The sequence below is a fragment of the Hippocampus guttulatus genome, chromosome 15 (genome assembly GCF_054856545.1).
Source record: "Hippocampus guttulatus isolate MCC_2025c chromosome 15, RoL_Hgut_1.0, whole genome shotgun sequence".
NCBI classification, from domain to species: domain Eukaryota; kingdom Metazoa; phylum Chordata; class Actinopteri; order Syngnathiformes; family Syngnathidae; genus Hippocampus; species Hippocampus guttulatus.
The window spans coordinates 16,895,098-16,920,000 of NC_141275.1; the positions used below are offsets into that span (position 1 = coordinate 16,895,098).

General features: G+C 55.5%; 3 protein-coding genes across 23 annotated transcripts in view; 2 read left to right on the forward strand and 1 right to left on the reverse strand.

Moving 5' to 3' along the window:
* The first annotated feature begins 989 nt into the window (after nucleotides 1–989).
* On the forward strand, nucleotides 990–5,046 carry coro6 (coronin 6). Of its 4 annotated transcripts, XM_086130840.1 has the most exons (12): nucleotides 992–1,138; nucleotides 2,323–2,522; nucleotides 2,589–2,711; nucleotides 2,822–2,951; nucleotides 3,022–3,200; nucleotides 3,268–3,387; nucleotides 3,535–3,639; nucleotides 3,712–3,857; nucleotides 3,930–3,987; nucleotides 4,077–4,307; nucleotides 4,545–4,697; nucleotides 4,766–5,046. In XM_086130840.1, the coding sequence occupies exons 2-11, from the start codon at nucleotides 2,325–2,327 to the stop codon at nucleotides 4,665–4,667; spliced, it is 1,413 nt and encodes a 470-aa protein (XP_085986966.1). In that variant the 5' UTR covers nucleotides 992–1,138; nucleotides 2,323–2,324; the 3' UTR covers nucleotides 4,668–4,697; nucleotides 4,766–5,046. The 4 variants fall into 4 exon arrangements, with proteins under 4 accessions (XP_085986963.1, XP_085986964.1, XP_085986965.1 ...); XM_086130838.1 differs by having other exon boundaries at nucleotides 991–1,138; nucleotides 3,268–3,639; XM_086130839.1 differs by having other exon boundaries at nucleotides 991–1,138; nucleotides 4,077–5,046.
* LOC147194356 (von Willebrand factor A domain-containing protein 7-like) lies at nucleotides 5,024–12,473 on the reverse strand. Of its 2 annotated transcripts, none has more exons than XM_086130836.1 (15): nucleotides 12,128–12,473; nucleotides 10,057–10,329; nucleotides 9,885–9,978; nucleotides 9,689–9,823; nucleotides 8,636–8,822; nucleotides 8,378–8,553; nucleotides 8,189–8,301; nucleotides 7,529–7,645; nucleotides 7,252–7,458; nucleotides 7,043–7,175; nucleotides 6,820–6,951; nucleotides 6,662–6,751; nucleotides 6,316–6,587; nucleotides 5,938–6,234; nucleotides 5,024–5,865 (listed from the first exon to the last, which is right to left on the reverse strand). In XM_086130836.1, exons 1-15 carry the CDS (start codon nucleotides 12,305–12,307, stop codon nucleotides 5,464–5,466), a joined length of 2,808 nt encoding a protein of 935 aa, XP_085986962.1. In that variant the 5' UTR covers nucleotides 12,308–12,473; the 3' UTR covers nucleotides 5,024–5,463. The 2 variants fall into 2 exon arrangements, with proteins under 2 accessions (XP_085986962.1, XP_085986961.1); XM_086130835.1 differs by having other exon boundaries at nucleotides 8,189–8,325.
* A 1,369-nt stretch (nucleotides 12,474–13,842) lies between these two features.
* LOC147194357 (receptor-type tyrosine-protein phosphatase alpha-like) overlaps nucleotides 13,843–24,903 on the forward strand; it is an 11,405-nt gene continuing 344 nt past the window's right edge. For 2 of the 17 annotated variants that reach the window (XM_086130841.1, XM_086130848.1), the window contains exons 1-11: nucleotides 14,216–17,876; nucleotides 18,117–18,206; nucleotides 18,316–18,464; nucleotides 18,641–19,783; nucleotides 19,839–19,938; nucleotides 20,030–20,189; nucleotides 20,351–20,485; nucleotides 20,573–20,607; nucleotides 21,842–21,968; nucleotides 22,120–22,216; nucleotides 24,841–24,903. The exon at nucleotides 24,841–24,903 is cut by the window's right edge and continues 53 nt beyond it. In XM_086130841.1, the coding sequence (XP_085986967.1) occupies nucleotides 19,763–19,783; nucleotides 19,839–19,938; nucleotides 20,030–20,189; nucleotides 20,351–20,485; nucleotides 20,573–20,607; nucleotides 21,842–21,968; nucleotides 22,120–22,216; nucleotides 24,841–24,903 (738 nt within the window). In that variant the 5' untranslated portion in view covers nucleotides 14,216–17,876; nucleotides 18,117–18,206; nucleotides 18,316–18,464; nucleotides 18,641–19,762. The other 15 variants (XM_086130844.1, XM_086130845.1, XM_086130842.1 and 12 more) reach the window with 15 other exon arrangements.

A 24,903-nucleotide genomic window follows, 5' to 3' on the forward strand; every position in this document is an offset into this window, starting at 1 on the left:
TTCGTCACCACTTGGTTAGTTACTGTCCCGCGATGCGTGACGCTATCGGCGGGCGGGGGGGGGGGGGGGGGGGGTCTCCGGGGAAACACGGGGGCAGCGGCTGGAGAAGCGGTCCGGCAGCCTCTCGCTCAAGAAGTCCAACACGCTCCGAAGGCAGCCGGCATCCCCAGCGATGAGTTCGGAACCGCTCATTTGGCCATGAATGGCGGAAAGTTGTTTGGAAGTTGACTTGTGTTTGTGTGGAAGCACACCATTGCTTTTGCTTTGTACGTGGATTTCTTGGCCTCTTTGACTCATCCCATTATCCGATCCTCTTCTCCTCGCGAGGGTCGCGGGCGGGCCGGAGCCCATCCCGGCCGCCTCCGGGCAGAAGGCGCGGGACGCGCTCGACCGGTCGGCGGCGGGGCACGCTGAGACAAAACCAGCAGTCGCACTCACGGTCACCCCGAAGGCCAATCCGGAGCAAGGGTGTCCAAGCTCGGTCCCGCCCGTTTGCCATTTCTCCCGGCTGCAACGCACCCGATTCAAATCATCGGGATCCTTGTCACCCTGCTTCCGAGCTGGCTGATGAGCTGAGTGAGCATTTGAATCGGCTGCGTTGCGGAGGTGGAAAACGGCGGCGTGCCCGTTTTCACTCCACCTACATTGCGTGTTTCGGAACGCGGGCAAGGAAGCCGGAGAAAAGCCACGCGGGCGCGGGGAAAACGGACAAAGTCCACGCGGGGAGGCGGGGGACGGGATCGGACCCTGCGCCTCTGGACCGTGAGGCCGGCGCGCTCGGCGGTCCGCACGTGTCCCGCCCTGGTCGGGAAGCGTCGCAAGAAGGGCCCCGCCTGGCCCAACAAGAATCTCCCGGCGGCAGCTTGCGACGCGCGTCCCCCCCCCCCCCCGCGCGGCCAGATGGAAGCGAGCCACGCGCAGGCCCGCGGGCGGTGACGTCCGCTCGTTCCAAAATAGACGGTCACCTAATACCCCCCGCCACCCCTGCTCATGCAGTCGTCGCCCCCCCCCCCCCCTTCTGTCTTTGTGTGGGGAGGACACACGCAGTTGCCTCAGCCGGCCCGCGCCAGGCAGCGCTCGACGAACCAGAACCAGAACCACACGCAGACAGGGAAGAGGGCCCTCTCCAAAAGCTGAGGTGAGCTTTCTTTTTTTGGCCCACCTTCGCATGCGTGTGTGACAAATGTGTGGTGGGCAAAGGCTGTGCTGAGGGGCAAAACTGACATCTTGTTTTTCCAAATTGCAACTTTTTCTTTGGCCTGTCTGTCTGGGAGTCCAGCTGATGTTCCTTTTTTTTTTGGGGGGGGGGGGGTCTACTGTGGGCCTGTGAAGCCCTCCGACACGCTTTCGTCAGTGAAAGAAATCAAGCGGACTTGAGTAAGCGAGGAAGGTTTCGGATTGACGTCGTCCTCTGCCCAATGTGCGCTCATGTTGCGCGTGGGCGTGCACCGGCTCAGTCCCCGGACTATTTCGGACGAAGGTCCGCCAGGGCGGCTCGGCCGTGCGCTAGCGTGGCTAAATTAGGAAGGGGGCGCTCGCTCACGTGGGACCGGGAGCAAACCCGAGACCCGCCCCAGCCTTTTCCCCAAGCCCGAATGGAGTCGCGTCGACGCGCAAATGTCGCGTTTCACTCGCGCTCAAAGCAAAGAGCGGGAACTCGCCGCGCCGAGAAAGCCGCAATCGATCTCCCCTTGCCCCCGCCGGCCGCCGGGGGAAGTTGACGTGCGCGACGTCGGATGAACGCTCTTGCTGAACGGCGCAAAGCCATTTGAGACATCAAATGTCGGAGGATGCTTTCGGCGCTTGTTTTTGGCCCACGTAAGACTCGTTTCCGCGTTCTTGCGGCGTCGAGGTCACGCGTGACGATCGTCTATGAATATCCCGACCTCCAACGGGCGCCGATACGGCCTATCTTTAACGCTCGGCGCCTGGCGCTCTCCGCGACATTCGCACGCTTTGCAAAAGCGAGCGGAGCGCATCAAAGCGGGAGACGTCCAACGGGAAGACGCCGTCCGGAGACATCATTTGGGTCGCTTTGACTTGCCAGTCAAAGGTTGAGACGGCAGCCGAGATCTCGACCGCACCCCCCCCTGACAAAAGAGGCGCGGATCCGACGTGTTTGACGCCACTGCCGGCTGAGTTTGAGGGTCCAAAGAAAGCAACTCGCAGGTCCGAGGGGACGCGAACGTTGTCGTCGGACGCGAGGAAGCGCCGCCGAAGCTCCCGGGAGGAGCTCGCTACGCGCGGGCGGCGACGCCGACGGGGTTTTGCGACGGTGTCGTCCGTGACTCCTTCCCCTCCTCGGTCTCCGCCCCCCCGCAGCCATGAGTCGCAGCGTCGTGCGGCAGAGCAAGTTTCGCCACGTCTTCGGCCAGACCGTCAAAGCCGAGCGGAGCTACGACGACATCCGCGTCTCCAAGGTGACGTGGGACAGTTCCTTCTGCGCCGTCAACCCCAAGTTCCTGGCCGTCATCGTGGAGTCCAGCGGGGGCGGCGCTTTCCTGGTCATTCCTCTCGCCAAGGTCGGTGCGGGCGCGTTCCTAATGTTGCGGGCCCCGACCTTGACGGCGGGGCGGCGCGTTCTGCAGATGGGCCGCGTGGACAAGAACTCCCCTCTGGTCATCGGACACTCCGGACCCGTGCTCGATATCGACTGGTGCCCCCACGACGATAATGTACTGGCCAGCGGCTCGGAGGACTGCAGCGCCATGGTAAGCGGCGAAGGGACGCAAACGGCCGCGCGATCTCATCGGAAATTTGACCTCGGCGCGCGCGTCGTGAGCGTAACGCTATTTGTCGAGCGCAATCGCGCTCCGCGCAGGTGTGGCGGATTCCCGATCGCTCGCCGGTCCGGCCGCTCACCGAGCCCGTGGCGGTACTGGAGGGTCACTCCAAGCGCGTCGGCATCGTCAGCTGGCACCCGACCGCGCGCGACATCCTCCTCACCGCGGGTACGACGCGCACGCGCGGCCGACCGGGCGGTCGACGCGGCCGCCCGCAAACGGGCCGCTCTCTTTGCAGCCGGCGACAACCTGATCATGGTGTGGAACGTGGCGACGGGGGAGCCGCTCATCTCCATGGACGACCACCCGGACCTCATCTACAGCATCGGCTGGAACAGGAACGGAAGCCTGTTCTGCACCACCTGCAAGGACCGCCGCCTGCGCGTCTGCGACCCCCGCAAGGCCGAGGTGGTGGCGGTGAGTGGCGCGAGCGGAGACCCCCCCCCGTCCCGAGGCCGTCATTAATGTGCCCCCCCCCCCCCAGGAACGCCTGGCTCCTCACGAGGGCATCCGGCCCATGAGAGCCATCTTCACCAGGGACGGCAACATCTTCACCACGGGATTCACCCGGATGAGCCAGAGGGAGCTGGGACTCTGGGACCCGGTACGTGTCCGGTCGACGGGACCCGGAAGCCGCTCGGTCGGCAATAAGCCGATCCGATGCCGCAAACGCGCGTGTCGTCGGGCAAAAGTCGGCGGTGTCGCACGGGCTCTCCGTGAGCGGTCGCAACGCGCTCTTTGTCTTTGCCAGAGCCGCTTTGAGGAGCCCATGGCCTTGTTGGAGTTGGACACCAGCAACGGCGTCCTGCTGCCGTATTACGACCCGGACGCCAACATGGTCTACTTGTGCGGCAAGGTAACGAACGTCCTCGGGCGGGCGTCGGGCGGCGCGGCTCGACGGCGCGGCTTGACGGCGTGGCGCGCGCAGGGAGACAGCAGCATCCGCTACTTCGAGATCACCGAGGAGCCCCCCTACGTGCACTACCTCAACACCTTCGGCAGCAAAGAGCCGCAGCGGGGGATGGGCTTCATGCCCAAGAGGGGCGTGGACGTCAGCAAGTGCGAGATCGCCAGGTGAGGCCGCCGGACCGGCCGACGCGCGGCGCCGGCCATCCCGACCAATCCCGCCGCCGTGTTTGCGTCAAGGTTGTACAAGCTGCACGACAAGAAGTGCGAGCCCATCACCATGACCGTTCCCCGAAAGGTAAGTCCCGCCCCGGGACGTTTTGCCTTTCCCACGTTTCGTCCGGCCCGGGTCAAGCCGGCCGACTCGCCCGACCCCCCGGCGGGCAGTCGGACCTCTTCCAGGACGACCTGTACCCGGACACGGCCGGGCCGGAGCCCGCCATGGAGGCCGACGAGTGGCTGGAGGGCCTCGACCGAGACCCCGTGCTGGTGTCCCTGAAGGAGGGCTACGTGCCGCCCAAGAGCCGCGAGCTCAAAGTGTCCCGGAAGAACTCGCCGGACTCCGGGCCCGCCCCCCCCCGCCGCAGCGTGTCCGCGTGCGACGCCGCCAGCCTGCCGGTCAGTCCTCGACTTTTGCCGGCGCTTTCGGCAAACGCCGCGAAAAGAGAAAGAAAGCTTCGTCCGCCGCGTCTGCGGTGCTTTTGGCTTTTCCCCTTGCATTCTTGCTTTCTTTCCTTCTACTTTGACTTTTTTTTTTGAACTCTCCTTCCATCGCTGACCGCGTCTCCCCCGTTGTCACCCACCGCGGTCCGTACTCGTCTCCTTTCTCCTCCGTCCCGGCATCTCCCGGCGCAGCCGCAGCTGCCGGAGAGGCTGCTGGAGGAGATCCGGCACCTGAAGGCCACCGTCTCGTCTCAAGAGAAGAGAATCTGCGACTTGGAGAACAAACTATCGCGGTACGCCAACGGGACGGCCTGACGGGCGGCGGCGGCGGCGATGCGGCCCGAGGTAGGGACGCGCCGGCGCGCGATCCCCGCCGCGCTACGCGTGAACGCAACCGAACTTTCGTCCCGCAGTCGGCGGCGCTTTCCGTCCAAACGGGGGCGAGGCTTGAAGGTCGGAGGCGACAAAGCGAACCAAAGAGGACAAACGCCTTCCCGCTCGGAAAGTGGAGAAGTCGCGAGAAGCGACGAGAAGCGACGAGCCGTCAATTCGCCCGCTCGGCTCATCCCGCGACCCTTTCTGACATGTAAATAGGCACAAAGCAAAGAAAATGGGTCCCGCTTGTCCCAAAATCTCACGTCCCGTGAAGGAGTTGACACGCAACGTCCAAATAAATGTTTTTTGTTTTTTTTAATCTGCTGGAGGCTTTTGCTTACAGATTCTTCACAAGTTTTGATGTGGGCTTCAGTGGTCAGCGGGTACTTTTACATCAGGTATTTCTTCCGGCCATCGAACGTTTCCATCGACTCGGCGGCGCGCGGACAAATTCATCGTTTCAGAAAGTGAATCGGTCAAAAGCCATTTTTCCAAAAGTGGACATCCACCGCAGAGGTCAAACTCGCGCATGATGGGAAAAGCCTTGCTTATGGGACACGTGCGGGGTTTTTTGTTCTTTTTTTCCGAAACCTTGACGCACGCACACACACACACACACACACACAACATTGATTGGACGCTGCCCCCGAGGGGGAAAATTTCAAGGAACGGCCGCACCTTCGCACTACGAAAGCCGCAACTGCCGAGCGTCCCCCCCCCCCCCCCCCCCGGGACTTTAGCACACGTTCAAACTCCGCAGGACTCGGAGCGCCAGGGCGAGCGCGGCCCAGCCGAGGGGCGCGCCGGTGAGGAAAAAGGCCGCGCGGCCGCCGCCGCTGGTGGCGGTGAAGACGTTGAAGGAGCACGTGTCGGCGTTGCCCACGTTGTCCACCACCAGCAGCTCCACGTCGGGCCACTTGCACGAGGCGTCGTAGCTCACCAAGGTGACGTTCTGGTTGTCGGGCGCCGGTCTGAGGTGCAGCGTTCCGTTGCCTCGGGCGAGGCTGACCCGCTCCACGCCCGTCCCCCGGGCGCCGTCGCTCACCATCACCAACAGGTGCCACTGCGCCGCGCGGCAGTTGCGCACGCACCTGACGACGCACAGCACCTCGCACGCGGGGGGCGTGAAGTCGGTCACCTGCGGCGGGACGGCGAGCGCTCAACGGACGTTTGCCGGCCGCGCGCGCGACGGGACCGGCGAGCCACCCACCGGATTGAGGACGGAGATCCTGAGGACGGCGTAGTTGACGTCGCCGACCGCGGGATCCTCCGCCTCGATCACCAGGGTGACGGTGGTGCCGGACGGCGTGTTGAGCGGCACGGACAGCGTCACCGTGCCGTTGGCGCTCGCTCCCGGCTCCGCCGGGAGAGCGCTCGGAGCGGCGACGGTGTAGAGCGGGTCGTCGGCGGTGGCCCGGATCGAGACGTTCCCTCCGCTTCCTTTGACCGTCACGGTGAAGGGCACCGACAAGGGCGTCCCGGGCACCAGGTTGCGCGCCGCTTTGGCCTAAACGCGCCCCGCAAAAAACATTTTGTGCCGTGTGATTTGCCAGAACTTTGCCGGAACGGCGCCGCCTCGCGCACTCGCCTCGATGGTTATGTTGGACGCCCGCAAGCTGGTCGGCGACTCCCTTTGGAAAGGGAAGGCGTCTGCGCTGGCGACGTTCACCGCGTTTCCCTCCACGCGCACCACAAAGGGCGCGGACGGCACGCTTTCCACCCGCACCAGGTAGCGGCCGGCCCCCAGGGGCTCCACGTCCCCCGCAACCTCCGCCGACCCCGCCACCTCGGCCAGAGTGACCCGGGCGACGTCGGCCGCGTCGGCGTCGGTGAGCGTCACCAGCAGGCTCCCGTTGGTGCCTCGGGAGGAAAGTCGGCTTCAGCGGGAAGGCGTTCGCCACGTTTCGGGCTCGCGGACGCGCGAGATTTCCTACCGGCCGAAGGACGCGTGTCGAGGACGTCGAAGGTGTTTCGGGAGGGGACGTACTCCGCAAAGTCAAACAGGAAGTCGACGGGACTCCGACCTTGAAAGGGGAACCGTTCAGCCGACAAATAGAGGCTTTCCTTCTCTTTCCGTCGGCAGAGCGCTCACCGACGGCCTTCAGCGTGTACGCGTTTGCCGACTCCACCGTGACTCGCCACCTTCCCACTTGCGGCTCCAGTTGCAAAGTTTGTAGGTTTCCCACCGGCTGTAAGGACATGGTATTGAACACCCGCTGCTCGCCTGCCAAGACACACGGCGCAACGCGTTGTCGTCAACGCCTTCCGGCGCCTTCCGCCGAGAAAGCGCGGGTCCGCTTTTGTGTGCGTTTCACCCCGGGGGTCGATGACGGTGATGTGGGAAGAAGGCCCCGTCAGGAGAAGTCGGAGATCGCCGACGGTCTCGTCGACCGCAAAGGTGAAGTCCCCGTACTGTCCCGCGGTCCTGGACGCCCGCAGCAGCGTCACCTAAGAAAAGCGATCGGACACGCTGAGGTTGACGCGCGCGCCGCTCGCGGCCCGCCGACGAGGTCGTAAACGCAACCAGAGAGGAGCTGGACATTTGCCCGATGATTCCGGTGGCCTCCCGGAGTTCGTCCTGCCTCAATTCCACCACCAGACCTCCGGCGGCCTCGGCCAGCTCTTCGTATAGCCGAGCGTCCGACTCCGCGATCCCGCCGGGCGCTTGGGGACGGGTTAGCTGCCTCCGGCGCCGACCGTTGGCCGCCGTTTGCGTGATCAGGAAGTACACCTGCACGGAGGAACGCCTCTTTGATTGTCACGCGTGCGTCATCGGTGAGCATCCGGCGAGGCGCGCCCACCGCCGACTGAGTCCGCTCGATGAGGGCGATGACGGTGGACTTCAGCTGTCGGTCTTTGGCCGGCGCATCTGTGAAGAGGAAGATGTCCGAGCTTTGGGGAGCGTTGGTCAACGCCAACTTGACGTGGGAAAGAAGAGAACAAAAGGCGTGACGTTTCCCCCTTGCGATTTGGGAAATCGCAACCATCAGGCCGTCAAAAGAGCTCCGTCGGGCGTTTGGTGCGGAGAGCTGTTGCTGAAATCCGGACGAGTAAAGGGGTGGCGGGGGGGTCACGACCTCACAGTGCCTGGATTTGGTGGCTGCGACTCTAGATTCAATAATACCCATTTTCTTTTTTTTTGAGGGGGGGGGGGGTTCTCCCCTTGCAGGAAGAGGCACATCATTGTACATACTCGGGTGACGCCTTCACAAGTTTCCTAGCGAGTTGCTGTCGACTAACGATGTCAAGATCAATCGGAGGAGTCCGTTCGGGCTTCCCCGAAGCCCCGTCCCCGCCCGTCGGCTTCCGACACGCCGCCGCCGGCGTCGTGACGCGACGGAGGAGAGTTCGGGGCCGCGAGCGCTCGGACTCGGCCGCGTCTCGCGTCCCCTTCCGGGAGCGTTTCCGCTTCGTCGCGTCGGTCGTCTTTGAAAGAATATCACGGATGGCGGCGAGCGTACCCGAAGGCCCGAGAGAGCGGGCTCCTCGTCGTCTCCTCCGCCGCTCGCCGTCAGATCATCGAGAATGTCCTCGAAGGCTTCCGGGTCGCTCGTCCTAATCGGCGGCCCGAACGCTGAAGCGAACGCAGAGAGCGATTCTGGGTCGGAGTTGAAAGCCAAGAGCCGTCGCCTCCCGCTCCGCACCCCTACCGGGATCGTTGAAGGGCACCAGAATGTAGGCCAAGGGCTCGTCGTCGGTTCCCACTCGGCCGTCGATGAGGGAGGCGGCCGCGCTCCGCACGGCGGCGATATCGTCGCCCATACTCTGCGTGGTGTCGATCACGAAACACAGAGCTTTCCCGGATCCTCTGGAGATGCCCAACATCCTGATCAAGCACATCAAAGCTTGACACCGTGCGCGCCTGCGCCTGCGCCTGCGCCTGCGTCTCATTGCTCAGATCGGCGTACTGGAGGAAGGGCTGATTTCCCGCCGCCTGTCGGACATTCTCCAGGATCTCGCTCGTCGCCATGGTGGCCAGAGCGGCCGCCTCGGAGTGCAGGAAGCCGTGCTCGGACTCAAAGGTGTCCTTGTTGATCCCGCCGGTCGGCTCAATTCTGCTGGTCAGGTCCAAGGCTCCTCCGTGGCTGCACTTGCCTGTCCGACAAACAACGTGGGGCCTCGTTTCCCAAGAGCGCGCGCGAAAAGCCCGCCCTCCTCCCTCACGCCGCCAATTGTGATCAAAGTGCGGCTTTTTCCTCTTTTCACTGCGTTTGTGGTCTTTTTCCAGCTGCCGCCTCGCCGTTTGGACCGAGCGCCTTCTCTCCCGAGACTCGGACGATATTCCGGCAGCGACCGCCTTTGGGCGAGTTGACCGCCGAGCGCCGAGCTTTGAAATTCCCCGAATGGCCGCGGCCTTTTTGGTGGAATCGTGCCAAATGCGCGCCGACGATTTTACTCCGACAAGCTCAAATGTTCTCCGGCTTCCTTCCGCTCTCGGCCGCAAATGCGTCTGACCCGTTCGCCTCCGTGACTTTGCGGCGCCCCTGCCCGCGGACCTCGTTCATTCTCGTCTCTTCGTTTGCCCTGTCGACGATCGCGACTTTTTGAATGCGGGGAGAAAAAGACGCCGACGATTCCCAAGCTACTCTTGTCGCGCGCATCCACTTGCTGCGTCAAACGCAACCCCCCTTTTCATGGGCAAACGCGGGAGCCGCCGACGCGGAGCGCGTCGACGGGAAGGAATCGGCCTTCGCAAAAATGACCCCGAGAAGAGAAGCGAGCGGTGCGCGGGTGAGGTTTTGCATCTGCGCAGAACTCGCGCACGCCGTTCGAACCGTTCGACCCGTTCGCTTGTTTTTTTCCTTTCGACATTCAACCCATTCTGAACCGGGCAGTGGACAAGCGCGATGTCAAGTAGGCGCAGGGAAACATCAGATCGGCGTCCCCGATCGCCCTCGGGACCTTCCCGCCCCCGAGTTGCGGCCGCGTCGCGCGCGATTTGGCCAAAGGGTCCGCCTTACCGCTGGGCTTGCTGGCGGTCCCGGGAATGATTGCGAAATATCCCGTGGTCAGGATCTGATCCCGGGCGATGTCGTCCAGGATGTTGTTCCTGCAGTCATCGCCGTCGCAGCTGCGACAGGTCGCCCTGCTCTCATCTGCCACGGGACGGTCACGTTGGCCGTGAGCCGCGCTTCCCGGCGCCCGCCGCCGCCTTACCCGCTAGGTTGCCGATGCTGGCGTCGGCTCTGATCAGGTTGGAATTTGGAAGCGTGTTGCCGTTCTCCGCCCAGTTGCTGTGGCTGTAAAAATCCTTCGAGTCGAAGGGAAACCAAAGAAGTTAGCTCGCCGCCAGTTGTAAAGAGGCGCGACGGAGGCGGCCGGGGGAAACCTGCAGCGTGTGGAGGGTCTCGCCCAGGCTGTCCTGAGCCGCTTCAAAGTTCTGCCGCTTGTTTTCGGCCTTGACCGTCTGCAGGCCCGTGGTGATGATGTCTCGACCGCTGACGAAGGTCTCGTCGTCGAAGTGGAAGCTGGCGTCGAGCGCTTCGAACAGGTCCACGCGCACGTTGCGCAACGTGATGGAGCCGATGGCCCGCCGGAAGCTCTTGACGGAGCCTTCGGCCCGGCAGGCGGCGGCCACGCCCGAGGCGGTGAAGGGCTGCGACTGCACGCACACAACGCACAAGGCACGTCGCCGCTCTGTCGTACTCGCCGTTCCTTATTTACTTCACGAAAGACAGTACGACGGCTTTATTTGTATGACGGGTGCGTTTTTGTCACGTTCTAAAGGATTGCATCTTTTCGCCGAGGGTAACGAGAAAGGAGCGCAGCGATAGCGGGGCCCCCCTCTTTTTGTTTCGGCTTGATTTCTCAAGCTTGCCGCCAAAGGCCTGCCTCGGCCCCCCTTCCACCCGGGTGGCCTTTTGCGCCCGCCCCTTTCCGTCCCGAGAGGAGCGTCGTCCCTCCCCAAAGCCGGCGTCCGTAGACGGACAGCCGAGGCTTCGGCTCATCGGCGTCGCCGCGCGCGCGCCGGCCGCTCGCGCGCCGGCCGCTCGCTTTCCCCGATCGGGTCTTCGAATCCTCCAAACGATCCCTTTTGCAAAAGTCAAAGCGCACGGTTCGTGGGCAACGTGACGCGGGTGCGCGTCTCATCGCGCGCCGCCGTCGGCTCCATCGTTGGAGCCGACGGCGGCGCCGTGACCGCCGCGCGTACGTTCCGGCGGGCGCTTTCAAAGGGAAAGCCAGACGCGGCTTTGTCCGCCTGCGAGGGGGCGGAGACGGTCGGTCAACTTCTCGTTTCTCTTTCGCACTCGAAGACGAGCGCGGTGGTTGTTTTCAGTCAAATCGGAGTTGCGATCGATGTCGTCTCGGTCTCGATTTCGGTCAAGCCGATCGCTTCGCCGGGGCGCGCCGATGAGCTCAATGGAGCGCCGAAGAAAAGACGAGCGTCGCGAGCTCAACCGACGGAGGTCCAAGCATAATTCTCGTCGAGAGCCGGCTAAAGCGGCGGCCGCTGTCCCGAAGAAAACTCCCATGTGAACGGACGCCGATATGACTCGTCGCACATTTGACAAGAAAGCCGACGCTTGATTCGGACACCTTATTGGGCCGGACGCTGAGCGGCAGACCGAAAGGCCTCCGCCAATTCGACTCCGCCCCTGGGTGTGTTGAAGCCAACAAGGGGCAAGAGAGCCCCCACCCCGCTGTTTCTGCGGCTCGATATTTTCGATCCGGCAATTTCTTAACTCTTTGAATACCTTTTGTTGCATTCTCCACGAATTTGATGGTCCTCGTAACGTTTTAGGCTAGCGCAAAGTCAGCCGGCCTCACGGATCGGCACTTGAGTTGCATGTCGAGCGAGGCGGCACAAACGCTAACGGGGATGTCAACGTCAACGTCCAGATCGATCCTACCGTCCTCTTTGAGCTCAAGCCAGCCCACCCTCTCTGCTCTCGGTGGTGGCGGCGGTCGCTGTTGAAACCCAAACTGGAAGACGGGTGCGATCGTACACCGGTGATTTCCAGCCAAGACACGTTTTTTTTTTTTTCTTGAAGTTTGAAAAATGGCCCGGCACGCCACCAAACCAAATGGTCACAAAAGGAGGACACATCTGTCAACCTTTTTGCCGCGCAAAAAAAGACAACATGAGTGATTTGTTCTTTCTCTCACGCTAAGTCGCTGACATCGGTCCGCGGACAAAGATACGCGATCATTTTTTCACCAATGAATTTGAAGTCACGGCGGCACACCGCGAGACCTCTCGCGGTGTGCCGCCGTGCCCCGGCACACCCGCCGGGAATCATCGACATACGCTCGGGACTTTGGATGAGGCGCCGCGGCGCCTTCCTGCGGCTGCCTTCGTCTCATCGCTTTCCGACAGCAAACGGGGAGGCCTTTTGGGCATGCGCCGGCGACAGATACGACACGCGCGTGGCGAGCACCGAAGCGAGAGGGGGTCTCACGGGAAGGGCGAAGTCGTTCCCCTCGGCTTCGGCCAGCGCGCGGCACACTTGAACGGTGACGTTCAAAATGGCTTCCTCCGTGATCTCCTGGTGACTCTTTGAATTTCCGGGCAGAATTCCAAATCCCCGAGCTCCGCTTTGAAGCAGCAGGACGCCCAAAAGCCCCAAAACGGGCGACATGTTTTCTCGACCCGTCCTGAAAAAGCAAAGGCGAGTTTGGCCGAGTCCCTGGCCTGAGCCGCTGAGCGACGGTCGCCTTCCTCGAGCTTTCCTTCTTTCAGCGAGTCGGAAGAGGAGTCGTTCTGAAAGTCTGACGGCTTTTCCGCTCGGTTAATGGGAATGACAACAGACAACTCTTTACCGCTGCGGGTAAAGAGGCCGGGCCGCCCGCGCGGAACCTGTTGGACCTGTTGTTTGTGCTATGACGACATCGGTCTTTGGTGACGCCGATGCTGAGAATGTTTGGCCTTTTGTATTGCGCTCTCGGAGCGTCGCGATGATCTGATTCACGTCATCCTCGACTGGAAGCGTGATTACTTGATGCGCTTTGTGAATGCGCGGCAGGAATCGGATCGAGCGACCGCGCTATCGGGAGCGAATCCAAAAAGCATTTTATTTGCGTTGCAAGCAAAATGGCAATCGCCGAGAGCGCGCCCGAATTGGTTTGTTTTCGTGTTCGTCTCATACTCGCACGTGCTGTCCAGTTTGCCCGGGTCCACGTTGATGACGGTGAAGTCGGCGTCACCGGCAAAATGGAAAAACATCCAAGGGAATCTTCTCGAATGAAATCAACGGAGTCCGAACTAGCCGAATATCCAAAATATAGTCAAGCGGGTATGTGCGGATACAAGAAGGGGCTCTGCGATTGTTGTGCACCGACTTTTGAGCTTCTCTCCTTTTATTTGGAGGTGTTCCAGTGCCCCTCGTGTCATTTGTTCCTCTTTTTTTCCCCCTCTCTTCACCTTCCGCAGGACACTCACTCCGACGCAACCCGCGGCTTATCAGCGATCGGCTAAGTTGGTGACCGCTCCGTGATCTGCAGGCACGCGTGAAGCGGCTTCTTGTACTCTCAGCGATGCGGGTTCTCCGGTCTTCGCTCCCTCGCGTGCGTCACGTTCGTGTGAGAAATGTATTTGCGAAATGCAAACCATTATCATAGCGATTGAACAGTTCAACCTATGACTTCAGGAGAAGAACGGCAATCGTGCGGCCGGCGTAAGCGGTGGGGCAAACGCTGTCCAATCGGGTGGGGAGGGAGCTTCGCCCTCAAGGGCAGCGAACATGCAGGGGTGACCCCCCCCCCCACCCCACCCCACCCCCGCCCCCACCCCCTCGCTCGGAGCACAATATGGCGAGGAGCGTACGGCCCTCGACGATGCCGCGGAGAGGCCAAATCCCAGACGCCACCCGAGAACGGCGAAGGTCCTCCAGAGGTGAACCTCATCCCGGTCCGCATGGCAGCACTGTTCAACGGCGGTCCGACTCCAAGGCATCGCGGGGCCGCAGTCACACGAATGATCCTCGTGTCGAACTCCGGTCCCGGAGGGCCGCCGTCCTGCATGTTTTCCAAGTCTCCCCGTTGCAACGCACCTGATTCAAATGATCACTAATGAACAGGTTCAATATCAGGCTTCCGCAGACCACGCTCATGATCTGATCATTTGAATCGGGTCTGTTGCAACGGCGAGGCTTGGAAAACATGCAGGGCGGCGGCCCTTTTAGTTTGGATATTTTAGCATCTAAAACATGAAAACCATCATCTCCGAAGGACTGAATGTGGCTGGCTCCCTCCAGTGGGCGCGCCGCGCCATTGCACCCCTCCCATCCAAGTGAACGGAGGACCCACTTTCTGCTCACCTCGGGGGCATTTTCGCAGCAGCCCCAAAAAACGATGGCGTAAGAACGAATTTCTTCCCGTGTAATCACGAGCTGTCGGATGACGTAGGTGATTCTTTGTTCTTCCACGTGTCGCGGAGTGATACGTGAAGTTGAATAAAGGATGACGGAAGTGACTCAAACGGCGCACAAGACGGCACCAGCTTCCCGCCGTGGCTCCGGCGGAGCTACGAGGAAGTCGCGGTGGTAAGTCGCATCTCCTTGATAGTCCGCGTACATTTAGAATTTTCAAAGAATATTTCACTTTGGTTTTCCTTTTCTATTGTGTGGTGTGCTGAATTAGTTCCGCGATTCGTTCTGAGTCCGCCTTGCTTTTTGGATTGTTATTTAATTGACGTTTTGTCGAGTGAAAAGTTTTCCACGTTCAGTTGCTCGAAAGTGCTTGTTGTTGCGCAGTCATGTCAGAGACCGAAAGCGACTTCGCCGTCGCTCCCGCCCTACTGTGTGTTGCTGCTACCGTTTGTTTCTTGTCAGTTTTACTCTATATAGTTGTTGGTGGCGTTTTTCATTTGGTCGTTTGTGTTACTGGCGTGAGGCCGCAGTTCGTCATGGCCGCCATTATTATTATTTGCGCAGTCGTTTCTGCTGCGTGTGATGAGGTTAGTGAAATCTTGTAAATAACAGGCGGCGAATTCCGCATTTTCACATTTTCATGAAAGTTGAGGAAAAATTGCCTAAAATGAATCTGGAGATTAGCTGACAACCAGTGGTCTAGTGGGGATTTTTTTTAAGTGGGTGTACGCGATTCTGGGATGTTCTATATATCGGTGGCGTTCCGTCAGGGCCAGCAAGGCCTTCTCTGCTGGCCTCAACATTCTCAGAAAAGTAAATTTAAATTTACTTTTCTGAGAATAACATAAATTTAATTTATATTATTTTCATAAATATGTCAACCAAATTATTCTCTGTATTCTTTACGTCATATTATTTCCACTTAGTCGAGTGGCTTTCAATGTCATTTAAAATGACATTAAAAGCCACTCGATAAATAACTTATTTATTATGGTAGAGTTTTTTTTAACCAATCATATTTCAGTTAGCTTGTGTTGCCGGGTAAACTAAACTTGCACGGGGCCTTCAGATGAAACGGAGCAGGCCCCTGTGCGCTGTAAATGAACGGGCATAGTCGGCTTGCGATGGCCAATCGGATCACGAGCGTGCGTCCCGGGGCCAGCTAGAAGGGCTTACGTCGACACTGGACGTGCGCGTTCGGTGATTGGATGAGCGCCTGCTAGACGGGGCCGTTGCTGCATTTTGACCCAAAGTGGCCGAAGGAGAAGACGTTGATCTGGTCGCGGGACTACTTTCCGCACCATTTTCAAGACGGACCTTCCACTGGATTTCCCAATTGAAGTTGTTTTAGCAAGGCGGCAAGGAGACATCGGAGCGCGGCCGGTCACTCGCAAGCTACGGTGCGTTTCAAAACGTTTGGGGACACTCGCGTAGATCTGCGGCTCGGTGAACAGGCACTACATTGGCGAGTCAATGAAGTTTATTTGACATTTCTTCTTATTTTATTTCGTTAGTATTAATGGTCACGAAATAAAATGACCAAGATACAAAAATGTATCAAATAAATCAGCCCGCCTGCAATTTCTAATGGCGCATTGTAGTCGGCTTCGTGCACTAAAATTCGTTCCATCTCGGCTGCTCAACATTTTCAGTTATTTGCCGCTGCATCGCCTATTCTCAAAATGCAAATGATCTGTTCATTTTATTTTCAAAGAACAGTTTGTTTTGCTATTGCGTGGTTGGTGTCTTGTATGAAACTGCGACATTGCGCAATGTATTGGACAGACTGGTTTATGATCACACGGCGTCATTTGGGTGGCATTTTATTGAGTAGTTTTTAAATCTTTTTATTTTGGACAATATCTGTCAATTGAGTTTCCTGCTCTTAATTGTGAATGCGTACTTGATGGTTTGAAATGAAGTGCCGCCCGACGAGCCGGTATTGTTCATGTATGTGACGTCACTGAAGGCCTAAGGTCGAAACGCACGGCCCGCCACTGCTATATATACATACAGAACATCAATCATCGGCTACACCACCAGTTGAACTAACGTTAAATTTAATGTTTTACTACACCAAAATAATCACAGGCCAACGTTATTAAGCATAACTCTCATTAGGGCTGAAACCGAAATAAAAATTGAATGTGGCGTCGGGAGAAGTGGGTGGACGGCGTACCACGCCCACTACACCCCCGCTGACAACATTGAACGAACGCGCGTTTGAGTTGGTTGTTTGTAGCGACACCACTCGAGCTAAGCGCGCCTCAGCACTCGATAGTCCGCTGCTGTAACATGGTGAAAGCCAATATTATACTTTAATTTTTAAACTTGAAGTGACTAAAAACTCTTGTGTGATTGCACAGTAATATTCACTTCTCCGAGCTGAGCAAATCCTCAAAATTGAGTGAAGGTGTTCAGCAGTAAGTCGTCTTCTGTGTGATGTTTGTTCAGCTTCATCAAAGAAAGTAGTTGTTCACACGCGTACTGTATGTGCTGCCAAACGTTCGACAACGTTTGATCAGCCTGGATGCGCAGCTGGGCCACCGTGTCTGGGAGGAAACGGGCAAACTGCGCAGCACCCACTGCCGAGGATGTAAAGCCAAAAACTCCTGTCCCGCTTAGGCTGGAGGCCACTCCGCGGACGAAAATTGACAACTGGCAAACGTCACAAACTTCAGCGTTCTCATCCACAGCCAAGGAATATGCGATGACATCCTTTCCGTTATTCACAAGCGGCTCTTTTAGATAAATGGACAACTGCTCTACTCGCTCGGCAAGTGCGTTTCTGCTCATGCGTACGTTTAAAGAGTTGCCTTTTTTCGGGGCTGATTATCTGAATCTAGTGTGTTGCACCCGTCAGAGCTGGAAAACAGTCAGGACAGTGGCCCTCAAGCCCCCGAGCTGGACATGCCTACCATAACACCCTTTTGATTCTCTCCTCTTTCATCTCAAACTGCTTCAAACAACAAAGCGTGTGACGGAAAAGTGGTTAGGACTGCACGACTGTCCGTGTTTTATGTTATGTTTATTATTTTACTTTATGTTAACTGTTTTGTGAAGCGCTTTGTTACAGCTGTTGTGAAAGCGCTATATAAATCGGCATGTATTGTATTCCTAATGTTCAACCCCAACCTTCTTACCCTAACCTCGAATGATTTATTTTTTTATTTTTTTGTCAGTGGATGCTACAGTTTCTTGTTTACTTACAAAAACAATGTATCACCTCCTATCCTAACACGTCACCGGAACCTTTCAACATCCTCCTGACTCTACTCTGAACACGAACCACTCCAACCTCTCACCACCTTAACCTGTATTCATTGAGGTTGCAGTGACTAACTCTGACAAGCAGAGGGCAGCTATCACTGCTTGCCGTGCACGGCCAAAGGGGCTCTTGCATTATACAGTGAAGAACCAGAACCTAACTCTGAAACCTATACAACCCTAACACAAACCACTGACCCATACCCTAACCCCAGCCATCTGAAGTTTACCCTAACCTCTATTTCTCACACCTAACCCTAACCACAGTCCTTGAACCCTAACACCTAAACCCCCAACACGCGTACACCACCTTCTACATCGCGTGCGCAAATTGTATAATTGTTTTTACATGATCGCACAAATTTTCCTTGAACAGGGTTTCACCATAAAGAACAAATTCATAGCAGCACAAGGTATGTTGATGTTCACTTGATTCAAGTTACCGCACAAAAAAAAACAAGATTTTATTGTGCCAGGTCCAAACGAGGACACAGTAGCCGATTTCTGGAGAATGCTTTGGGAGCAGAAGGTGTCGAATGTCGTCATGCTCACCAACCTGAAGGAGAGGAAGGAAGTGAGTGGTTGTCATGCAATAAAAACGCCGGTGTAAAAGGGGTTTCTGATACTCTCAATCCTCCCAAAAATTTCATTCGGGTCAGACCCTCATTTTCTTCAGTTAGATGTAAAATTCCTTTCCATTGCAAGTGGCAAGAGAAAAATGGAGGAATGGCAAAAGCGATGGTGGAGAATTAACATTCCAAGGGCTCTGAAATTGCCATTTGTAACAAAATGAAAGATGTCCATTGCCATGTAGGACGTGTGACCAGTACTGGCCGCAGCTGGACCTACGGGAACGTGCACGTGGCAGTGGAGGACTCCGCCGTGCTGGTGGATTACGCGATGCGTAAGTTAAAGTTCTACATCCAACACATACGGTGGCAGAAGCATCGAATGGCTCGTTCTGTGCAACGCTTGCCACTCTCGCACTTTGTTACGTTACGTTCATCTCGTAGGAATCCAGCGATGCCGGCAAGATGCCGCGTGTGGTCACGCCGCTCCATTTCACCAGCTGGCCCGACTTCGGCGTGCCCTTCTCTCCCATCGGCGTGCTCCAGTTCCAAGAAAGTCAAAGGCGCTCAATCCGCCCTCTGCGCCCATCGTGGTACACTACAGGCATCGCGCTTCAAAATATTTCTCTGGCTATTGTTAAGGATATAGCTGATGTAACTACATGATGAGCTCTGCTCTGTACAACCCGATAATAAATCAAGAAAGTTACGTTCACAACTGACAGCAATAAACCAAAGTTGACATGCCTGATGTTTACGCCTCCCCCAGCGCTGGCGTTTGTCAGACTGGCAGCTTCATCGTGATTGATGGTATGATGGACAAGATGCACGCCGGACAGAAAGCGGACAGGTTTGGCTTCGTTGGTAAGTCCGAGAGCAGCGTCCGCAGCTCTTCCAGGCGAATGTGAGTCGGGGCGCAGCCCCAAAACCTCTTTGTACATGCGGTGTGGTAAATTCACACAAACGGTCCTGCTTCCTTTGCATCTCGTAGATGCAGTGTTCGTTGATCTACCAGGCGCCAAAATGCCTAACTCGAACCGACTAACGCTTGCTGCCGAATCCTAACTCTACTCAAAACCCCTTATCCTAACTCTCACCCCCAAACCCCAAGAAACGGGTGTCCAAACTTGGTCTTCAAGGACCGCTGTCCTGCCCGTTTTTCATCTCTCCCAGGAGCAACGCGCCTGATTCAAATAATCAGGATCGTTCTAATGCTGGCTGATGAGCTGATCATCTGAATCCGGTGTGTTGCACCCGTCGGAGCCGGAAAAGTGGCCCTCAAGCCCCGGAGCTGGACACGCTTATGTTCACTGTTCTGTAGAGCGCTTTGTTTTAGCTGCAGCTGTTGTGAAAGCTCAACGTAAATAACGATGTATCACATCCAGTCCTCGCCCTACTCCGAAACCACTAATCCCACTCCAAACACGAACCCCACGCCAACTTCCAACACCCTCGACCCGTATTCCCCTCAGGTTGCAGTGACAAAGTTTGACCAGCAGAGGGCAGCTATCGCTGCTTGCCGTGCAGGGCCAAAGGGGCTCTCACATTTTACAGTGAAGAACTCTAACTTGGAAGCCTAAATTCCGTAACCCGAACCCCCGACCCTATTCTTAAACCTAACCCCAATCGCCAGACCCCCCAACACTCGTACACCACCTTCAACATTGACGTGAGTGGAAGATAGATAATTGTACGATTTTCTTCCGAGTTTTCCTTGAACAGGGTTTCACCATAAAGAACAAATTCTCAGCAGCACAAGGTATGTTGATGTTCACTCGATTCGAGTTACTTTGCAAAAAACAAACAAGATTTTTGTTGCGCCAGGTCCAAAGAGGACACGATAGCTGATCTCCGGAGGAGGATTTGGGAGCAGAAGGTGTCGACTGTTGTCATGCTGGCGCACCCGAAGGAAGTGAGTGGTTGTCATGCAGCAAAACGGGTGGAAAAGGGGCTTCTGATCCATGTAGGACGTGTGTGGCAGTTACTGGCTGGATCAGGGCCGCCGGACCTACGGGAACATGCGCGTGGCAGTGGCGGACTCGGACGTGCCGGTGGATTACACCATACGCAAGTTATACATCCAACACATCAGAAGCATCGAATGTCTCGTTCTGGGCAACGATTTCCACTCCAACACTTTGTTACGTTCATCTCGTAGCAATCCAGCGATGCCGGCAAGATGCCGCGTGTGGTCACGCCGCTCCATTTCACCAGCTGGCCCGACTTCGGCGTGCCCTTCTCTCCCATCGGCGTGCTCGAGTTCCAAGAATGTCAAAGGCGCTCAATCCGCCCGGTGCGACCATCGTGGTCCACTGCAGGTACACCACAGGCATCGCGCTTCAAAATATTTCTTTGGCTAATGTTAAGAATGTAGCTGATGTAACTACATGAAGTCTGTACAACCCAATAAATTAAGTTACATTCATAACGGACACCAATAAACCAAAGTTGACAAGCCTGATGTTTACGCCTCCCCGAGCGCTGGCGTTTGTCAGACGGGCCGCTTCATCGTGATTGATGGTATGATGGACAAGATGCACGCCGGACACAAAGTGGACGTGTTTGGCTTCGTTTGGAAATCCGAGAGCATTGTCCGCAGCTCTTCCAGACGGACGTGAGTCGGGGCGCGGCCCCAAAACCTCTCTATACATGCGGTGTGGTAAATTCACACAAACGGTCCCGGCTCCTTTCCGTCTTGCAGATGCAGTATTTGTTCTCTACCAGGCGCCAAAATGCGTAACTCTCACCGCCTAACTGTATTTGTGATTTGATGTGAACTGTTCTGTAATCCCGAATGCATCATCGCCTAACCCTAACACCTGCCTATCCTCTTGAACAAAATCCCTCGAACCCTTACTCTGAAGGCCTAACCTTTAATGCCTATACAGCTAATCACCTAACCCAAGAGGCCCATCTGCTTTACCCTAACCACTTTAACCATATTCCAAGTGCTAACTCTAAACCTCAACCTGAATCCTAATTTCCCTTACACCCTCAAACCCAGGGGTATCCAAACTCGGTCCTCAAGGGCCGCTGTCCTGCCTGTTTTCCAGCTCCCCCAGGAGCAACACGCCTGATTCCAATAATCAGGATCGTTGTAATGCTGCTTCAGAGATGCCTGATGAGCTGATCATCTGGATCGGGTGTGTTGCAGCCGGGAGAGATGCAAAACAGACAGGACAGCGGCCCTTGGTGACAGAGTTTAGACACCCCTGGGTTTCAGGGTAAAGGGAAATTAGGATGAAGGGTGAAGTTTAGAGTGAGCATTTGGGATATGGTTAAGTGGTAAGGTGTAGGATTAGGGGGTAAAGTTGGAGGGTTGACAGTTAGGGGTTTATGGTTGAGGTGAGGGCACGATGTTGAGGGTTAACCCTCGAGGTTTGAGTTTGGGGTTAGAAATTAGAGTAAGGCAGATAGAAATTTTGGATTCGGTGGTTGGATGTATAGGCATCAAGGGTTAGCTCTTCAGAGTAAGGGTTCGAGGGATTTTGTTCAACAGTATCGTCAGGTGTTAAGGTTATGCGATGACGCATTCAGGCGGTTCGGCATACAGGCGATTTGGGTTTGGTGTGTCGACGCTTTTAGAAGGATACAGGGGTTCGCTTTAAGTGTTTAAAGTTGGGCTATGGTTTAGGTTGGAGGAAGGGTGAGAGGGTTCGAGGTCACTCTGACATGTGATCAGTTAGTCACCGCAACCCTAAAGATACACGTTTGGGGTGTTAGAGGTTGGGGGGGATTAGGGTAAAGTGTGGTATTGAGGTGTTAACTCTAACCCTAAATCCATAACAGTAAACCCAAAACTTGCTTAAGCCAAACCGTAACGCTGACTTTTTCACACCGAACCCTCTCACCCTAGCCCCCAACTACCTAACACTTAACCCTCTAATCCAAAAACCCCATCTCTAATCCCCTCACCCAATTCCAAACCCAGGTGCTTGTTCTTTGCACCTGTCATGAGCTTTTTTCACAGGCCTGGTCTATTTAGTGGAGATGACGGCGCTGTTGGACGGTCTGCGCCGGTGCGGATGGATGGCTTGCGGAGCCGAGGATGAGGAGAGAGGAACGCAAGTGCTGACTGTCGATGAAACGAATTTCAGGTACAGAAGTGAACCAATTTTTTTTTTTTGGGTCAATGGACACTCAGTTTTCTTGTTTACTTTCAAACTTGGCTTGTTGCAGATGTGTGCACATATTGAGCATAACTTCTCTGATCACTGAAATGACACGATTCTCTCCTCTTTCATCTAGAACTGCTTCAAACGTGCATGCGGGAAAAGTGGCTCAGATTGCATCACTGTCCATGTTTTATGTGATGCGTGCTGCAGCTGAAAACCAGCATTTGGAAGTATGGCCCATTTCTGCTGTTTATTCTTGTTGATGAATGTGCACTGTTCCAATAAAATGAATCTTCAACCCCTAAACTCCCCCGAACCTTAACCTCTAGAATCCTTAACCCAATGTTAAATCTTAACCCCTAATGCTCCCCTTGACCTGACATATATCGTGAACCTTAACCCAATTCATCTGTAAGCCTCTAAATCCTCAACCCCTAAATCCTAAAAATTAAACTTAAACCCTCATCCACACTGCAGGTATGTCCAGCCCTGGGCCTGGAGGGCCACAGTTCCTGCCTGTTTTCCACCTCTCCCGGCTGCAACACACCTGATTCAGATGATCAGCTCATCAGCCATCTCTGAAGCAGCATTAGAACGATCCTGATTATTTGAATCGGATGTGTTGCTCCTGGCAAAGGTGGCAAACGGTCAGGACAAGCGTCCCTTGAGGACTGAGTTTGGACACCCCTGCCTTTCACACTAAACCTTAACCCTAACCCTTTACCCTCACTCCTAACCTTAACCTCTATAATCCTTAACCCAATGTTAAATCTTAACCCCTAATGCTCCCTTTGACCTGACATATCGTGAACCTTAACCCAATTCATCTGTAAGACTCTAAATCCTCAACCCCTAAATCCTAAAATTAAACTTAAACCCTCATCCACACTGCAGGCATGTCCAGCCCTGGGCCTGGAGGGCCACTGTCCTACCTGTTTTCCACCTCTCCCGGCTGCAAGGCACATGATTCAGATGATCAGCTCATCAGCCATCTCTGAAGCAGCATTAGAACGATCCTGGTTATTTGAATCGGATGTGTTGCTCCTGGCAAAGGTGGCAAACGGTCAGGACAAGCATCCCTTGAGGACTGGGTTTGGACACCCCTGCCTTTCACACTAAACCTTAACCCTAACCCTTTACCCTCACTCCTAACCAAAACCCTCAAATCCCCTCCCCCGAACCTTAACCTCTATAATACTTAACCCAATGTTAAATCTTAACCCCTAATGCTCTCCTTGACCTGACATATCGTGAACCTTAACCCAATTCATCTGTAAGACTCTAAATCCTAAAATTAAACTTAAACCCTCACCCTCATCCACACTGCAGGCATGTCCAGCCCTGGGCCTGGAGGGCCACTGTCCTACCTGTTTTCCATCTCTCCCGGCTGCAATGCACATGATTCAGATGATCAGCTCATCAGCCATCTCTGAAGCAGCATTAGAACGATCCTGATCATTTGAATCGGGTGTGTTGCTCCTGGCAAAGTTGGAAAATGGTCAGGACAAGTGTCCCTTGAGGACTGAGTTTGGACACCCATTCCTTTCACCCTAATTCCGTAACCTTCAATGCTAACACCTGTCCTTGTACTCAAACCGCCCCCGGACCCCCTATCCTACACCTCTTAACCTATAAACGCGAACCCTCTATTCCTAACACCTGAACTTGACTAACGCTAACCCTAAACCTTGGTCCATAAAATGCTCGCTCCTAATACTAACCCGATGTGCCACTGCAAGCCCCAGCCCTCATCCCTACCTCAGGCATGTCCAGCTCCGGGCCTGGAGTGCCACAGTCCTGCCTGTTTTTCACCTCTCCCGGCTGCAACGCACCTGATTCAGATGATCAGCTCATCAGCCAGCTCTGATTCATTAGAATGATCCTGGTTATTTGAATAAGGGGTGTTGCTCCCGGCAGAGCTGGAGAACAGGCTGGACAGTGGCCCTTGAGGACCAAGTTTGGACACCACTGCCCTATCATGAAATCTTCTAACTCTAAACCCATAATCCTGAATGCTAACCCTGTACCCTCACCTCTACCCTAACCCTTAATCCCGATAAACCTAACCCAATATGCCTCACCTACTCTTAGCCCCTCCAACATCTAATCCTAACTCTAGCCCTACACCTTGTCTGAACCTAAACCCTGCTCCACACCTGAACTGCCTAAACGCCTAACCTAAAATGCCCAATTCTAACCTTAAATGTCTAAAAGCAAAACATCCTTGCCTTAACTTCTACCTTAACCCACAACCATGACGCTGACCTCACCCCTCACCCAAACACCCGTTTTCCTAACCCTAGCCCTTGAAACCCCCCCTGTAATTGTCAAACCCTTAGCCAGCTTCAACTGCGGCCCCTAAATCCTAAAACTAAACCAGCTCATCAGCCAGCTCTGAAGCAGCATTAAAATGATCCTGATTATTTGAATTAGGTGTGCTGCCCCTGGGAGAACTGGAAAACGGGCAGGACAGCGGCTCTTCATTACAGTTTGGACACCCCTACCCTAAACTCCTAACATCCTAATCTCTAGAATCCTAAAACCATAAGATCCAATTCCTTGTCTCTAGTTAATTGATGCTAATGCAAATTCCTTATGGCGAAACAAGCGGGCAGTGAATGCGATATGATTAACCCAAACCAAAATAAATATGAACAATGGTCCTTTTAGGTTGGAATGGCTGTCAGCATATGCAATTTGGTTTTCTTATTTCATTGGGACAGTGCACATAAATCGACAAATGTAATTGAGGAATAAGCGGTGAAACTGGGTGAGATCTTTACTTTTTCGAGTGAACCCGGTCTGCAAAACCTGTAAACGAAATTTTCCAATGTAAAATATGGACGAATGGAAGCTGTACTACCCCAAGCGACGGATTCAGCAGAAGTCATTTGAATGCTGTTGGAATTATACGAAG

What these genes read in the sequence shown, in the direction of transcription:
- coro6 (XM_086130837.1), top strand. Translation starts at nt 2,325, where the DNA reads ATGAGTCGCAGCGTCGTGCGGCAGAGCAAGTTTCGCCACGTCTTCGGC. An exon ending in TGGTCATTCCTCTCGCCAAG is followed by an intron (nt 2,523 to 2,588) that starts GTCGGTGCGGGC and finishes CGCGTTCTGCAG; the next exon opens with ATGGGCCGCGTGGACAAGAA. An exon ending in CGACATCCTCCTCACCGCGG is followed by an intron (nt 2,952 to 3,021) that starts GTACGACGCGCA and finishes CTCTCTTTGCAG; the next exon opens with CCGGCGACAACCTGATCATG.
- LOC147194356 (XM_086130835.1), bottom strand. Translation starts at nt 12,307, where the DNA reads ATGTCGCCCGTTTTGGGGCTTTTGGGCGTCCTGCTGCTTCAAAGCGGA. An exon ending in CCGCTCTCTCGGGCCTTCGG is followed by an intron (nt 7,646 to 8,188) that starts GTACGCTCGCCG and finishes TCCCACGTCAAG; the next exon opens with TTGGCGTTGACCAACGCTCC. An exon ending in AAATGTCCAGCTCCTCTCTG is followed by an intron (nt 7,176 to 7,251) that starts GTTGCGTTTACG and finishes CGCTTTTCTTAG; the next exon opens with GTGACGCTGCTGCGGGCGTC.